We start from the raw sequence: 16607 nt of genomic DNA on the forward strand, positions 1-16607 counted from the left end.
ATTTTAAGGAAAACCATGACATTGATTTTGAATTGTTGTTCAGCAGAAATTTAAACAAACAAAACAAACAAAAAAACAAACAAGCATGACGGGACCATAAACTAATATTTTGTTGAACAACCCTTTGAGCCAATCACTGCAGTCAAGTGTTTTCTGTAACTCTCAGTCAGACTTCTGTACCTGTTGACAGCTATTTTGATTTTTAGCACAGTGTTCATCAGCAAAGTGCTCAAATTTGGACCGTTTTTTTTTTTATTATTATTCTTTTCAACCACAATTCAAAAGCAATGTCTTATTTCACTTAATTATAATTTAGCAATTTAAAAAAAATACATTTATTGTTACTTTTTCAGTTTCTAGTTTTTTGAGTAACTATTTGTTAATTTTGCAGTTCTTTAATGGAAGGGTATGAATAAATTTGAGGACGATTGTAAAATATTATTAATATAATGTTGCACATGTTCAACTGTAAAAATGAAATGTTATTGCACAGTAGTAAACATTATCAACATATATTGCATTTAAGTAAATAAAGTGCTAGATTTATGAATAGTTATGAGATTTTACAGTTTTTTAAGGCAAAATAACAAAGCCATACTATATAGCCTCTGACGCCCAGGCCTAAAGGACGTCACGGCTGCGTTTTACACATGTCGGTAAACGCCAGTGAAGAAATCGAGCGCACCCAGGCGGGAGGTGAACTCGGCGGGGTTTAGGACCCGGCGGGACGCGCGGTACAATAGAGCTGTTGTGCCGTGTTGGTGGACAGATTGCTGCCCTGGAGATTCCCACTGAGTGCTGGAATACAAAACCCCCAAAATTCACCCAAATCTACTGCCAGAGCCCGTGTTTTTTTTTTTTTTTACTACTACCTGTCTTTGAGAACTGTCTGCGGGTGTATGTGAAGGGAATAAAGCGGAGAGCCGAGCGGGGACTGGAGGTAAGATGGGAGGAATGTGAACAATATGCTCGTGTGTTCAGTGGGGCTCAGTGTGCCAGGATTTGCCCTGGATGGTTTATCCAGGCCACGGGGCCTCCTCCTTTTTTCTGCTTTTCTGGCACTATTTTCGCTTTTTTTATTCTAAAAATATTCGGCAAATGTCTTTGCAGGAGCTTACAGTTCTTTGTGTTCAAAAATAAACGCGGTCGAGCTTTACAAATAGTCGCCTTAGCGGCTGTAGGAAGTGACATCTTTGTACGGTGGTGGCGCCCATGTTTGATTTCACAGCCTGCGGTGGGAGCAGCCTGCTGCAGGCCGGAGAGTGTGTTTGGCGCCAAGACTTCTCTCTGGGCAGGGCCCTTTTTGTGGAAGAATTCATTTTAAAAAGCACACGGCGTGGTTGTAGCTCTGTAAAGTTGCAGCTAACACTCAGACGTGACACCCAGGAGAAGACGATATATGAGCAGAGCAGTGGTGCCACAGGAGGTTTTTCACAGAGGTGGACAGTGGAAGTCCTGAGGTGGCACACAGACACCAAAACTGTTGTCATACAGAAGCGAGGTGAATGCCATGTCAAAATAAATCATGTACTGATTTACAGAAATATAAACGCAGCATGTAGGTGTTCCTTTTCTCTGATGTAGCGAAAAGGTTGAAAATATAATTTCTATTATAATTTAGATTTAGATAGAACTTTATTGTTCCCTTTGGTAGGGTACCTCAGGGAAATTGTTGATGTATAATGTATCCAATTGTGCACAAAAAGTTCCTGATTGGCTTATAAACTCCTCAACCCCTGAGTTTATCCACCTCCTAGTCAGGTGTGTGGTCAGTACACAGACAGTTCTTTGACCAGTGATGTTAAAAGTTCACCTTAAAATGCAGCTTAATTTAAATGACCCAATGCCACAGATGACAAGAGAAAGATGAGAACGGGTTGTCGGATGCTGGAATTTCAGTTTGGGCTGTAGCCAGATAGTTAAATGTCCACACAACAAATAGTTTTAGACAGCTCTGGGTGGACGTGTCTGACAGCATGATCATGTCCCCTAAAATGTCAGTCAGCTTGGTCGAGCCCTTCAGAAAGACATCACTTCACTCCTCAAACGACATCAACAGTTTTAGTAAGTTGTAGATTGCTGGCATTGCACAATGTAAAAGGTGGAAACACTCTTTACTGACTTGTAATTTCTGCTCTGTGACTCCGCTTTGCATCTGCACGTCATTTCCAACACAGTGCATTACTTAATGACGTCCATTCTGTTGTAGAGTTGTCGTGTGCTAAAGCAATGCTTATGCTCTTTTCATTTCATATAATATTACATACAGCATTTATATTTTTGTTATGTACAATACGATTTTTTTTTTAGGTAGCCCGTCATTGATTTAAAAATTACAACAGCGTTAGGATATAATTCCAGTTCTGAGTGCGTGCGTGGACGTCTCACAGGCTTTACTATTGATTGTGTGGAGTGGCATGACATTATGGCCAATTCATATTGTATTTCCACATTAATTCCCCATGTGCAGACTAATGTGGACTTGGAAAGCAGACAGCAGATCGGCACATAGTTCTACTCTGACTACAGTGTACATTATATGGCGTGTAAAATTGCACATTCCTGCACATCGTAAATATTTCTATTACTTTTTTGTTAATTGAAATTACCTGGATTTGCTACACATTCTGTTTATTTGACTTGTAACACTTGCTTTCTTTTGAACTCTGTTTTTTTTATCCTTCTTTAAAAAGTCTCTACTGGTCAGTGTTCTCTCTAATGCCCCAAATTACCACTTCAAGTTCCTCGAATGTGAAAACCTACTGGGCAATATGCTGATTAGGCATGCATAAAGAACTTGTCGATCTCTTATACAGACACATATTGAACACACAGAAAACCTCACAAGACTCCTGTAGATGTCGGTGAAAGGCTGACCGTGACTTCACACTTTCTATAATGCGTAGCTGCTGGCTACACATTAGTCGACAGGCCAGTCTGAGGTGGTCGGGGCCACCCAGGGCCACCTCCTTAGCTCCACCCCTGTGAATGTGGGGAGGCAGCAGGGGGACGTGGACACAGTCGCCCTTCTGTTGTCTTTGTGTTGACCTCTGTTGACTGTCTCAGTCTTTACTTTTCCTCAGTGGAGAAACACTGGAGGAGCCTGCTGGCTGTATTAGATGCAAGGAAATACAATCGTGAAACCACTGGTGGAATGTAACGAAGTACATTTACTCAAGTACTGCCTCTTTATTAGAGTATTTATATTTTACCCAACTTTATACTACATCTCAGAGGGCAATAATATTCTTTATACTCCGTTACATTTGTCTGACAGCTTTAGTTGCTTGTCAGATACATTTTTTTCATATCCAAGAAGTAGTGTTCCTTGTCGGGTTGAGGAAATTCTAATTAATAGCTAAATAATATATTTATTAACTCCTCTTTAATTAGCTGGAAAATACATTGTCACAAAACAGGGCTGTTTTTCTCTCTTTTTAGAGAAATGGGGTTCTCACTATGAATATGTGATGATTGTATAGTAGTTGTTGATCAATGTGTATTTTTAAGGGCCAGTGCTGATCATTAGTTAGAGACTGAAAATCAATATTTGGAACAAATATACGTTTACAGGAAAAAGAAAAATCTTCAATACAAAGATTTATTGAAATGCTTTTGTGTATGTATGTTTTAAATGTGTTTAATTAAAAAGTGAACATTAATCCTCTAGTGTTGATTTGCTACAACTTATTTTGGGTAACTAATCAGGTAGTGCTGTGAATGGGACATTGCTGATACTACAAAATGATTTTCTTCTATCAGGAATTGGTACAAAAAACATCCAAAACAAAAACAATAATTGGAAAAATGCTTAATATCAGATCCAATGATTGATCGATCTCTATCTTTAAAACTACCAACAATATCAGTTCATCATTAAAGTGTAATTTAGCAGACAGACTCCTTGGTTTTTCTGAGTTTCAGCTGAAAGAAAGTGAAACGGAACAGACACCACAGTCCACAGTGTTTGCCTTTAGCCTACTGAACCGCCGAGACGACTCATTAAGGTTTCAAAATACTGACGAACTCAAACCCAGAGCAGCCTCGCATACAGTACACTGTTTCAACAGACAGGACATGCCTCGCATTCCCCATGAGGACAGGAGGGGCAGGAGGAGGAAAAGGCACGAAGCCAGTTCCTCTCCATACCATAGTATAAGTGAAACACGCTAATGTATGTAACTGTGTGCTCTCTGCAACACAAAGCACAGCAGAGCACTCAGCGCACCGAGCAGCTGCTACTGACATAAGTGTTTCTATCTCTGAATACAGCAAACTTTGCCTGTTCAGTCAGTGGAGACTCAACACTGATGAATAAAAGGATAAATGAAGTCAAGTTCATACATAAAATGTTGCTTTTTATTATTTTTGTGCTTAAACGCTACTAAAGCTAAATAATACGATATTGTACTAACTTTATTCTGTACAAACTCAACTAGACTTTACAGTTCATGTCGTGTTTCTTGAAGAAATTCATGTGAAAACTTTTAGTAAGTTCACGGAGCCCCGCAAACCTCCTAAAAGTCTGCTCTAAATATGTTTTAGTTATGATTTAGTTGCAAATCTTTGTATGTGTTGAAACCTGCATTATTTGCTTGTTTTTTCACTTGGATTCATCAACATTTGTACGCAACGTCCAAAAAACCTTAAGGATAATTGTCAGCTAAATACTTGCTGCTAAAGATTGTGCAGTAATCAACTAATTCAAAATAAAGTTGTTTTTTTTTTCTTTTTACCAGAACCAGACCCTTTCAAAATGAATGTCTTCACTAGTTTTCTTGCCACCACTTTTTACTTTTTTGTATTGTTAGTATTAGAGCTGCAACATATAATTGATGAGTTATAAGCTAATAAAACTAAGATCTGAAATTATCTCCAATTATTTTGATAATTGATTAATATGTTTAAATAAGAAAAAAGTCTCCAGCTTCCTAAATTTAAATTGTACCTCCTCGATGACAGTAAACTAAAAATCTGTATGTTGTGGACAAAACAAGACATTCAAAGACAACATCTTGGCCTTTTGGGAAACACTTAATGTTTTTCACCATTTTATGGCGTTTTCTAGCTCAAACAAAAATAATCGACAATGAAAATAACCATTACGTGCAGCCTCAGTCATATAGTTTAATCACCTTTTTTTAACTATATGGTTCATTTATCAATATTTAGTGCAGAAATATACAATTTTTAAAGCTGTTACATTACGCCATCGTTTCATCATTTCTGAAAATATCTATTTGTATGTTTCACTTGCTGTAAGTTTACATTCAACAGTTTAATTTCATAGGAAGCTGTCTGTATCACATTTACTTGAATGCTTTCTGTCTCTTGTAATCTGTTGAGCATGTTTCAGCTTGTAATGGTGGTTTTATCGCCTACAAGATGATATCCTCTCATGCGACGTGTCTCATTAAAATGTTTGTCACAGTTCTTTACTTTGGTACACACATTATTTCACAATGTTAAACTTTTCCAAACTAATTTCTGACATCATCAGCTGGTAGCGTAAGATAAAAATATATCGAGTCTGAACTTGCTTTATTGTTCGACCTGAGAGTTCTTGTGTTAGTTGATATGGAATAACCTTGTAATTTTTTTAGACCAAATCATAATATTCTGCATAAAGAAGGGAACCAACTAGACAGAGTGAGGAGAGATCTATTGTGTTATAGTGGCTGAACAGATGCTTGTTGTTTATACACATTTCTTTTGCTTATCGGATTGACCTTTGTTTTTTTTATTTGCAGGAATGAAATAAAGTGGTTAATGTTTATCAGAAGAATCTACTAGCATGCTTTTCAATGTGAAATTTATGGTGAGTATCTGTCTTCTTTGTTTTGAATGTTATTAGATTTGTTTAAGGTTTGAAACACAACCCTCTTAAAATCATTTATTTCCACGTTTTAATATCCGTCTTTTGGTCTTCTCCTCTGCAGGATGTTACAGGATGAAACGTCTCAGGTCCTCCAGCAGCAGTGACAGTTCTGACAATGAGAGTAAGTCTGAGAGACCCAATAATTAAACCTGGACGTTATTTCATTTTCTCCGTTTGTCCATAAAATCAGTCCAAAAGTTGACTATCTTTTGAATCCTGTTACAAACCGATTTCTTTTAAATTTATTGTTATTTTAATTTTTTTTCGTCTATGCATTTTGTTGTTTATCCTTTTTTGTTTACTTTACTAAAAATGTAAAATTATAAATATTGAAAATGTGTATCCCTAAGTCTGCAATAACGACCCATTTCTCCTCCAGTAGTTAGAGACATACCAGTGTGGCTAATTTAAATGTGAAACATAAGCTAAGACAACTAACACAGACACTCAGTGCAACACTTTATCATAGCGTCCATCCACTCTGTCTCATCCCAACCCCTCTTTCTCACTAGATGTTGAATTAATTTGCTCTTTCGTTCAAATTTTCTTTTTTTCATTCCTTAGGTCCTTCGACCTCCTTCTGCTCCTCTAACAAGTATGGCAGTAAACCAGGAACCCCGGCCTCCAACCCAAAGAAGCCGGCTGAAGTAAGAGCCATTGTGACTGTCCACAACATCAGACTGTGTGCTGTTGTGCGTTATTAAATATAAGTGTCTGATTACCTGTGTGCCTTGGCCTCTCCCCTCTCCCCCAGGTGTTCAGAAAAGACCTGATCAGTGCCATGAAGCTGCCTGACTCTCACCATGTCTCCCCAGAGGACTACTACCTGCTGGCAGACACCTGGAAGCAGGAGTGGGAGAAGGGAGTCCAAGTGCCAGCAAGTCCAGACACCATCCCAGAGCCGTCAGTCAGGTAATCCAGAGGTCTGAATGTGGACAAACAAATCTAAATGTGCTACTTTTTTACAGCATTATTTTACAAGAGACCTACAGTGCTGACAGATTTTGGTTTTATGTTTAGAATTATTGCAGAGAAGCCCAAAGAAGTGCTTTATACCCACCAGAGGAAGTACGTCCAGTGCTCGAGCCAGGAGTCAACAGAACCTGGTTATGTCAACATTAAAGAGCTGGCAGAGGCCATGTGTCGCTACGATCTGGACGACATGGACCTCTACTGGCTACATGCGCTCAACCGAGAGCGGGACCGCATGGGTAAGGAACAGGGCTGTAAAAGGACAATCCACCATGAATTTTACATTGTGCATACCGGTGATGTTGGAAAGAGTAAACACTTTCCACAGAGGTAAAGAACCATCTCACAGGTAAAGAACCATCTCCTAAAATTTCTATTGTCTGAAAAGAAGAAACCTAAGGACTACTTTCCACAGACATCTGTCTCCTTAAGCTTGAAATAGGAGCATTAAGATCCATATTGATGAAGCCTCCACAGTGTCTGCTGGGGTTTCTCTGACTGGGTTGGGTTGTTGTCTCTGTCTGTCCACAGGGGAGGAGCCCATAGACGAGCTGACGATGGAGCGAGCCATGGAGGCGCTGGAGAGGCAGTGCCATGACAACATGAACCACGCCATCGAGACAGTGGAGGGTCTGGGGATCGAATACGACGAGGATGTCATCTGCGATGTGTGCCGCTCCCCAGACAGCGAAGAAGGAAACGACATGGTGTTCTGTGACAAGTGCAACATCTGTGTGCACCAGGTAGATGACATCGAGTCTAATGATACAGACTGCACGCTGGCTCATCAGTTAGTCAGTTAACTGGATCTAAAAGCAGTTATCAGTTAAACATGGGACTGCAGTGTTCTTTCTACTAAGAAATGTGTCAATGTCAGATAATAAAAGGTTAAAATATTCATCAAGGTTACCCTATTTGTAAAAATTCAAATTCTGTGCTTATTGCTCATTATGGAGCATCCTTCCAAAACTGAACGATTCAGCTGTATTTCATTTTATTAGACTTAATATTTCATGATTTCTTCTATTAATGATGTGTTGTTAAACAGGATTTTCTACTTTCAAAATTTTGAAATTGTACTGTGTTAGTGAATGAGGCAGTTATACATTGACGTACGATGCAATCGTTTCTGCATTTCAATTCTTATGGTCCAGACCAAAGCAGAAATTATACATAATTATCACTGAACCAAAAGATTTAAAACAAAAAGCAGCCTTTATATTCTGTGTAGGAACTTACCAAACTTCCAAAACAGCACAGTGTGCTGAGCTACATGTACTTGCTGGACATCTGTAGTTATAGTGACATTTTTACCTGCTGAAAGCTCACACAGAGTTGAGAAAATGTAATTTAAAAAAAAAAAAAAAAAAGTCAAAACAGCACCAGGAATTCCTCCGACATGCTGCAAGGAGGCTTCGGTTCCAACACCTGTACTGAACTGTACTGGGTCACATAGGTGCTATGCTTGACTGTTCTGTTCTGTTTTTGGTTCGTTTAGACATTTTTAGTCCATACTGCTTCATATTTTAGTTGAACCACACCAGAGTTCTTTAAACAGGTGGATCTTGGTCCGCTTGTTCAGTGCACAGCAAGGTTAGGACGGAAGTGTTTACTCTGTTCAAATGAACCACACTGACACAGCAACTGCACCATTATTGGTTTTAATTACACCAAATCAGTGTGAATGCACCGTTACTGTAAGTGTACTTGCTCACACTATGTTCCGACCTGCTGCTCTCCCCACAGGCCTGTTACGGCATCGTTAAAGTGCCTGTTGGAAACTGGCTTTGCAGGACGTGTGTCCTCGGCATCGACCCGCAGTGCCTTCTGTGTCCCCAGAAGGGCGGTGCCATGAAGGCAACACGTGCTGGCACTAAGTGGGCACATGTAAGCTGTGCTTTGTGGATACCAGAGGTAAATAAACCTTACAGTATATCGTCTCCATCTCTTTGGATCATTGTGCAGTCAGTAGTTAACAACCTCCTATCATGCTTTGCTTGTGTAGGTGAGCATTGCTTGTCCTGAGAGGATGGAGCCCATCACCAAAGTCTCCCACATCCCACCCAGTCGCTGGTCTCTTATCTGCAGTCTGTGCAAGCTGAAGACAGGCGCATGTATCCAGGTGAGTGCTATTACTTTTGTGTTAACTGCATTGATTAAATATATATTTTGCAGCATGCATTTAAGTGCATTGATCTGTTGTGGTGGATCATTAATGCTCTATAACTTTGTCGCACCCTGTGGAAGTCATTTTTTATTACTTTTTGTCAACAAAGCTCTCGACTCCCTGACTGAACAGCTTCTTATTCAGCATACAGACATAAGACTGGTATTGATTCACATTTTCTGAAACATCAAACTGTTCCTTGAAGGTCCCATTTAAGTTTGTCAGAGTGACAACGAACCGTCATAAGTGCCTTCTGGTACTGAACAGTTGACTAATCTCTAATCTAAATTGCAATTGTAAACAACAAGCAAATTGCAAATATGTTATGCTCTGTATCTGACCCAGAGTCTTCATTGTATCAGTGGCTTTACAAATTCAGGACAGTCACACTTTTGATGAACTCTCATGTGATAATGTTTGATCACATGTTTTAAATCTATTAAACAGAGAACATTGAACTGAATTGGGATTTGAAAAAAATATATTACATATCAAATTGCATTATTTGTCAGAAAAATGACATATTTTTTTCACAAATTGTTCATCGTGCCTTTATTGTCTTACTTTTTCATCTTGTTATTTTCTGTCAGCTACTACACACACTTTCCAGACAGTAATCTAATTATGAAACAGCCAGCCATTATTTATACACCACTTTATCCTGTAGAGCGTTGTGGGAGGGCTGGAGCCATTCCCAGCTGACTTAAGGCCTGGACAGGTTGGCCAACAGTCAGATAATCACAAGGCCAACGGGCAACCATGCACATCCACACCCATGGCCAAAAAGATCCAAACTAGCAGCCAGTACTTGTGAGACGACAGTGTTGGCCACTGCATCACTGTGCCACCCATTAATTATGAAATTCATTCAGTTTATTGTGTAAATATAGCTTGCTGAGAAAATTGACATTCTGAAAAGTATGTAAATCCTGCTCTTACTGTAATCTACTTACCTACAGCAGTTGGATTATAGTATTTTTCTTTTTTTCCCCGTCTGCTCGCAGTGTTCAGTGAAGAACTGCACCACTCCCTTCCATGTGACTTGCGCCTTTGAGCACAGCCTGGAGATGAAGACCATCTTGGATGAGGGAGATGAAGTTAAGTTCAAGTCTTACTGCCTCAAGCACAGCAAATCTAAATCTGGGGAGGCAGGCCTGAGCCCAGCTCGCTCTAAACCCCCCGGTGAGGCAGGGAAGGTGGGCCAGCGGGCACAGAGACTGCAGGAGCTGGAGGAGGAGTTCTACACTCTAATCCAGCTGGAGGAGCTGGCCCAGGCCCTCGGGCTCTCCGAGCGCCTGGCGGATTTCATCTATCAGTACTGGAAGCTGAAGAGGAAATCCAACTTTAACAAAGCTCTGCTGCCCCCTAAAGAGGACGAGGAGAACCTGGTGCTGCAGCCGCAGGAGGACAGCATCCACACACGCATGCGGATGTTCATGCACCTGCGACAGGATTTGGAGAGGGTGGGTGCTGCTTTAACACTGCAGTGGAGAAGTCTTTAGTGCTGAGTCGCTGGATTTCAGATTACAGTCCCAGTCTCAGTGTAGATTGTATTTGTTAGCTGTGTTCATTTTATTGATTCAGAGCCAGTTTGTGTTCATATTTTGGTCAATAATCACATTATAGTCATTGAGTGCTGTTAGTATTCTATAACAACTTGTAAACATATTTTGCATATTTCTGTTGATAATATTGATAAGAATTATGCACATATTGTTCTGACCTACATATTTGAAAAACTAATTTTAGGTCAGGGTTGAAATCTTACAGAATTTTCTAAGCTGAACTCTCATGTTGCACATCAAAATGCCTTTTGTATTCAGTTGTTTTACGGCATGTTGAAATCACACAGTTGAAGCTATTGAAATCAAACCTGTAATTATTCTGCACACAAGTGAAAAATCACTGCGGCAGTCTGGAAGGCTTGTCAAGGCAGAGTGAACAAAGGATGCAGGGTTTTTCCTGCACAGAAGAATATTTGACTCCTCCCAAAGAGGTTTCAGACTGAAGAATTTACTCTTCAAATAGAAATTACATTTTCAGAACCGTTTGGTTAGGTGGGGTATCATTTAGTAGAGTATGGAAGATAGTTTTATTAAATAGTTTACCTCCCGCCTGCAATTGGCATCAATGCCCTATCACACTTGAACTTGTTCTATGGCACTTATCTAGATTGTTTTCTCCTGACTAGATCCTTGCTTGTGTTGTATCTGCTCTCTGATGTACGTCACTTTGGATAAAAGCGTCTGCTAAATAAAACTGTAGAATTGTAGTCAGGTAATGAGAAAATGCATAAATTTCTGCTAGCTAAGGTAACAGACTCATTGGTTTGACTGAATTTGGAATGAAACTTGAAATTAAAAATTTTAAGTAAAAAAAAAAACAGCTGATACAAATCTATAAACTTAACTGCTTGACCAACTTAAAAAGAAGCCACATGTTCAGTCTATTGTCATGAAAAACAAGCAGTAAGTCGTCACGTTGGAGAAGTTAGGACTAGTCAATGTTCTAAGTGATTAATTTACTAAACATTTCAGCTCAGTACTGATACAATCAGTTATTTGTGTTTTAAATTTATACTTTATATCAGTTTGTTTTCAGTCTTAAGTCTTTTTGTCAATAAGTGACAGAAACCCAACGAATCCACTGTTATGCAGAGTTGTAAATAAATCTTTTAAAATACCATAATGACATATTTTTCTGTTTGTGCAGGTGAGGAATTTGTGTTACATGGTGAGCCGACGGGAGAAGCTAAAGCTGTTGCAGAGTAAAGCCCAGGAGCAGATGTTTAACTTGCATGTGAAGCTCATGAACCAAGAGGTGTCTGCTGGTGAGCACAATTTTTTTTTTTAAATGTGGAGATAGGTGTGGCTATGAGAGACGACTTATTGAATACTGGCTACCTCTGGTTTGTCTTTCTTTCTCCACAGGTCTTCCTGCTTCGTTCCCGGTGGAGAATATGCTGTTTCGCCCTCCTCCGAGGATTACTCTCAAGCTGAAAATGCCCAAAGCTTCAAGTCTTGGAAATGGAAGTTCCAAATCTGGCAACGGGCCGCTCTGCCCAGACAACAGTGGTAACGTCACTGAATATGCAGGTGAAGGACTTGGCCAGGGGAAGCCTCAGCTGCACAGCCGTGGTCTGAGAGAGGAGCGCTCCAATGGCCGACTGTCTTCCTTGGGTCACTCTAGCAGCCTGGCGCTGCCCATTAAACCAACCGGTAAACCTTTAGCCCTGCATGCTGCGCTCCACGGCCATTCTTCGAACAGTAACGGCAAACTGGACCAAGACCGAACATGTATGGCCAAACCTAACGGCCTCTTAGAGAAGTTCGTGGCTCAGAAGGACAGTTCTTGCCAGACACCCAGTGACCGGGACAGTTCCAACGAGGCTTTAGACAAGGGCAGCTTTCGCAAGTCAGCCATTGAGCACTTTGGCAGGTCCTTCAAAGAGGCAACCATTAACTTGGTACGGACCACAGAGGACCTGCGGGCCTCTGAAAAACTGTCCCGAAAGGGTTCAACCAAGGAGAGACTGTGGGCCAAACCTGTGTCTGAACACAAAGTGAAAAGCGTGCGAGCTTACCAGGACAGCGATGGCTACTGTCCCGACCTGGAGCTCAGCGATTCAGAGCCAGAAGCCAAAGGGAGGCACAGACGGCAGGTCGGGCTATCAGACGCTCCGAGGAAAGGGAAGCAGTCACTGAGCTCCAGACATGGCATGCAGAGGTGACGGCTGTTTGTTTACTTCACTCACCGCTGCTGTCCTTTCCCTCCGGCAGTCTGGGCCAAGTGCCACATCATCTCTTTGAACACATCTCTATCAGGGACCAAGCCACAGTGCTAATGGTGCTGAATACAAGAAGCAGAAGACACAGGAGCAGGAGATGCATGAAGGGTGTTGTCAGGATTTATGAAGAAGCTCAGCCCTCGTGTCAGTGTTGGTTAGAGAGGAATAAATATGTCAGTCTTCTGAGATTATCATGCTTGCCTTTCATTTGTGGCTATGATTACAGTTGTACTCTGCACAACTTTGTATTAAACACTCCTGTTCCCTGCACACAGGTTCGATTTGCCTTTGACTAAAACTGCTGTACAGAGAACATTCAAATTGGGATGTAAATAATGTTTGACTGAAATATTCCACTTCAGCGATAGTCAAATGTCAATGTGGCCAAAAATTTAAACTGACAAGCCAGAAGTTTGTAGTGAACTCTAGTATCTGCTCCACTTGTTTCTCGCACATTATCAGTTACTGTTGGCCTGTTTTCTCAAAGGTGGTACACTGATTTGATGACATTTTACATTTGTCAAGTAGTAGAGTCGTTTCTGGCGACACAAATGCCTTTTACGTGCAGGGCTGGTTACACTTTGTCAAGTCCTGGTGAGACGAAACACAATGTGAGCGTCTGAGTTTGTATCTCAAAATGGGAAGAAATGTGTAAAAGTAAAGAAAGCAGAATTACATTCCAAGATGTATCCGTTAGTTACTGGATGCATAAACTGAGTAGAGATTGATGACAGATTGCCTTTTGCCTTTATTTCTGTTTTGAGATCATCACATGATCAGCCTTCGCTATCACAGGTTTTTTAATTGTGAAAACGAGCTGTGAAACGTCGAGTCATTGCTGTTATTTATGTCCCTGATTTCGTAATAAACAACTTGGCATGACTGGTTTATTAGGGCTGGATATATGTTTTTTTTGTTTTGTTTTTTTATACAGATGCCAAGTCAATCCATTTTAGTAATACCTTATTTGTCTGAACTCATTTTTACCATTAAACCTTTGTTTTATTTACAAAAAAAGTTTTAAAAAATTCCTCTGTTTCCTGTCTTACTACAAACGCCATGAAATTTGTGATTTAAATTGGAGGTTGACCAATTGTCGGATCTGATGTTGAGCATTTTTCTAGTTATTCAATTCAATTCTAGTTATCCCAATTCATGTAAAATTGCCGCTTCTGTCATTTGAAGTCACTCTGTGGTTTCAAACAATGTGACCACTTATTGCTGGTTTAACAACTATCAAGGAAAAACACAGGAAAGTTTTCTTTTACTTAAATGTATGTACAACATAAAAGAACAAATGAATATCAGCAAAGTTTGCATTAGAGTTTGTGTTGCTCTAAATGTTAATTGATTTTATATTGCTTCCAACTTGCAGTTTTTGGTTTTCTTGGTAATAATCGGTATCAGTGCTCAAAAACCCCACATTGGTCGACCCCTAATTTAAATCAGAGGATGTCTGATGAAAGAGTCAGATTAAAGGTTTGGCAGTTCTCAGTGTCTGATTGAGATGAAATGTTGAAGTGAAAGTTGTACAACCATGTTTCACTGTGCCACATCACTGTCACTTTCCAGTCCACACACTGAACTGTAACGTGATCTTTGAAAGAGACCCTCACTCAGAACAAAGCTGATGTAAATGACATTTTCCGCTGAGGTGAAGACAAAGCAGAACAGAAATGGCATGCGTGGACTCCACTTCTGACCCTCGTCACTGTAAACATTTTACAAATATACACTACTTCAACAAGGACTCATTTTTGTTCCGTTGGCCTTTTTTTATGTTTTCATTTCTTTTTATTGTGTTGTACACAACTGCAAGCAGGCGACAAACACTGTTGAGATTGGAGTGGATTGTGAATTTGCAAAAAAACAGGTGCATTAACACATCTTTTTTTTCTCATTTGGAAAGTACATTTTTAAAATAAATTCTGAAAATGAATGTTGGTCATCTGTATGGAGTTGGATGAATTTTATGCAAGAATCTTTAGAGTATATAAATCCAGTTACATCTGCAAGCAACAATGGGGTGATTCAGCTGTGAAAAATGTTAAGATCCCCGGTTCGCGTCCCGGTTAGGATGCCTGGGATCTTTCTGTGTGGAGTTTGCATGTTCTCCCCGTGCAGCATGGGTTCACTCCGGGTTCTCCAGCTTCCTCCCACAAGCTCCAAAAACGTGTTGAGGTTAATTGGTGATTCTAAATTGTCCGTAGGTGTGAATGTGAGTGTGCTTGGTTGTCTGTCTCTAAGTGTAGCCCTCTGATAGACTGGTGACCTGTCCAGGGTGTCCCCTGCCTTCACCCTGAGTCAGCTGGGATAGGCTCCAGTCCCCCCACAACCTTAGTGAGGATTGAGCGATGTATAGATAATGAATAGATAGCTTTAGTTAAATGAATGGATGCATGAATATAGAGGGAAAACACACTTAAAATTAGGGTGACCAAACATCCTGTTTTCCCAGGACATGTCCTGTTTTCACGTCCTGTCTTGGTTATTTTTATAAAGTGATGTAAACGTCCTGGTCCTGTCCTGGAGGAAGCATACTTTAAATGTATTGAAATTATAAGGCATCTTTGAGTAAACTGCGAGTATCATTTGAGTATCGCATTGCCAGGCCGAGTGTCCTGGTTTTCGGTAATCAAAATATGGTCACCCTACTTAAAATACTGCCGTTGTTTACCATTCTATGCTTTTATCAGCTATTTGCAATAAAAGCTAGATGGCAGCATTGTCACACATGTCAACAAAAGCCACTTTCTGCACATAGAGCTGTATGTGGGTCATTTTTAGTGTATAAACTGGGTTTTTCCTGCAAAGAGAAACTTTTGGTGCCCAACAGAGAAGTTTTTAAAAGTGCTAATAGGAATTGACCAGCAGTAAGATGATAAGAATAGAGAATTAAAAAAGCCATTTCACATTTTTTAACCAGTTTAGTTGATTAGGGTTTAATTTATTCAAGCATGATAGACATTTCTGTTTATCAAATGGCAAGAAATAAAAAAATTTAAAAAGGCATTAATTTCTGACAGACCACATTACACAGACTTACTGTTACTGTATGCTAATCCATCATGTGAACTGTCATGTGTATTTGCCTGCCAAAGGCTCATTCTGAGGCAGGAAAAACCCGCGATGAGCACAGCAGGAAAATCACAGGTATAACTAATAACATTAAATAACAAAAGCTCTGATCAGTTTCAGTGTGTCAGTGTGCAAAAACAGGAGTATCTGACTGCCAGAACTGAATTAAATGCAGTCATAATTAATGCTGCTGCGTTCACTGATGATGTGCTGCGGAAAAGGCTTTCAATAAAGAAAACAGGAGGGGAAAATTTGTTGAGGTTCAATGGAAGGCAATGAAGGTTGGCTCAAGAGGCAGTTTGCTTCCTTTGCTTCACCACACTGGTTAGTGCTGTTTCAGGGTTTATTGAGCTGCTGAAGAAGCTAAGAAAGCCCTGAGCCACCAAATGATCACAAACAAACAGACAGACTTAATCAATTCACTGCTGGGAAGCCAATCTGAGCGCAAAGGTCGACCTCTTATTTCAACACTTGCCCTCAATTTCCAATATTCATTAAATCGGCAATCCATTCACAACTTTAGGGAGATTTTAAGGGAGGGGAAAAACAGCTGACACAAAAACAATTTCCCACTTTTTTGCTACATACTGTATACATTATGCATTTCACTTAAACTAGTAATTGGGGGATTTTGGGTAGTTATTTTCATCACTTAATATATTCTATATAGAGTGTATTTTGGGGAATAAAAAGGCTAATCCTGGCTGTGAACATCCTCCTTACAT

General features: G+C 40.0%; 1 protein-coding gene across 1 annotated transcript; it reads left to right on the forward strand.

Moving 5' to 3' along the window:
• Positions 1-802: 802 nt before the first annotated feature.
• Positions 803-14554, forward strand: jade3 (jade family PHD finger 3). Its single transcript, XM_008281269.1, has 12 exons — positions 803-940; positions 5751-5818; positions 5940-5999; positions 6443-6525; positions 6633-6790; positions 6899-7089; positions 7382-7593; positions 8597-8764; positions 8856-8972; positions 10022-10480; positions 11730-11847; positions 11948-14554. The coding sequence occupies exons 3-12, from the start codon at positions 5951-5953 to the stop codon at positions 12745-12747; spliced, it is 2355 nt and encodes a 784-aa protein (XP_008279491.1). The 5' UTR covers positions 803-940; positions 5751-5818; positions 5940-5950; the 3' UTR covers positions 12748-14554.
• The last annotated feature ends 2053 nt before the right edge of the window (positions 14555-16607 follow it).

This window comes from Stegastes partitus, unplaced genomic scaffold (genome assembly GCF_000690725.1).
Source record: "Stegastes partitus isolate 25-593 unplaced genomic scaffold, Stegastes_partitus-1.0.2 Scaffold228, whole genome shotgun sequence".
NCBI classification, from domain to species: domain Eukaryota; kingdom Metazoa; phylum Chordata; class Actinopteri; family Pomacentridae; genus Stegastes; species Stegastes partitus.

Coding starts and splice junctions, on each gene's coding strand:
- jade3 (XM_008281269.1), top strand. CDS start 5,951: ATGAAACGTCTCAGGTCCTCCAGCAGCAGTGACAGTTCTGACAATGAG. Junction 8,765..8,855: donor GTGCTTTGTGGATACCAGAG/GTAAATAAACCT, acceptor TTGCTTGTGTAG/GTGAGCATTGCTTGTCCTGA. Junction 8,973..10,021: donor AGACAGGCGCATGTATCCAG/GTGAGTGCTATT, acceptor GTCTGCTCGCAG/TGTTCAGTGAAGAACTGCAC.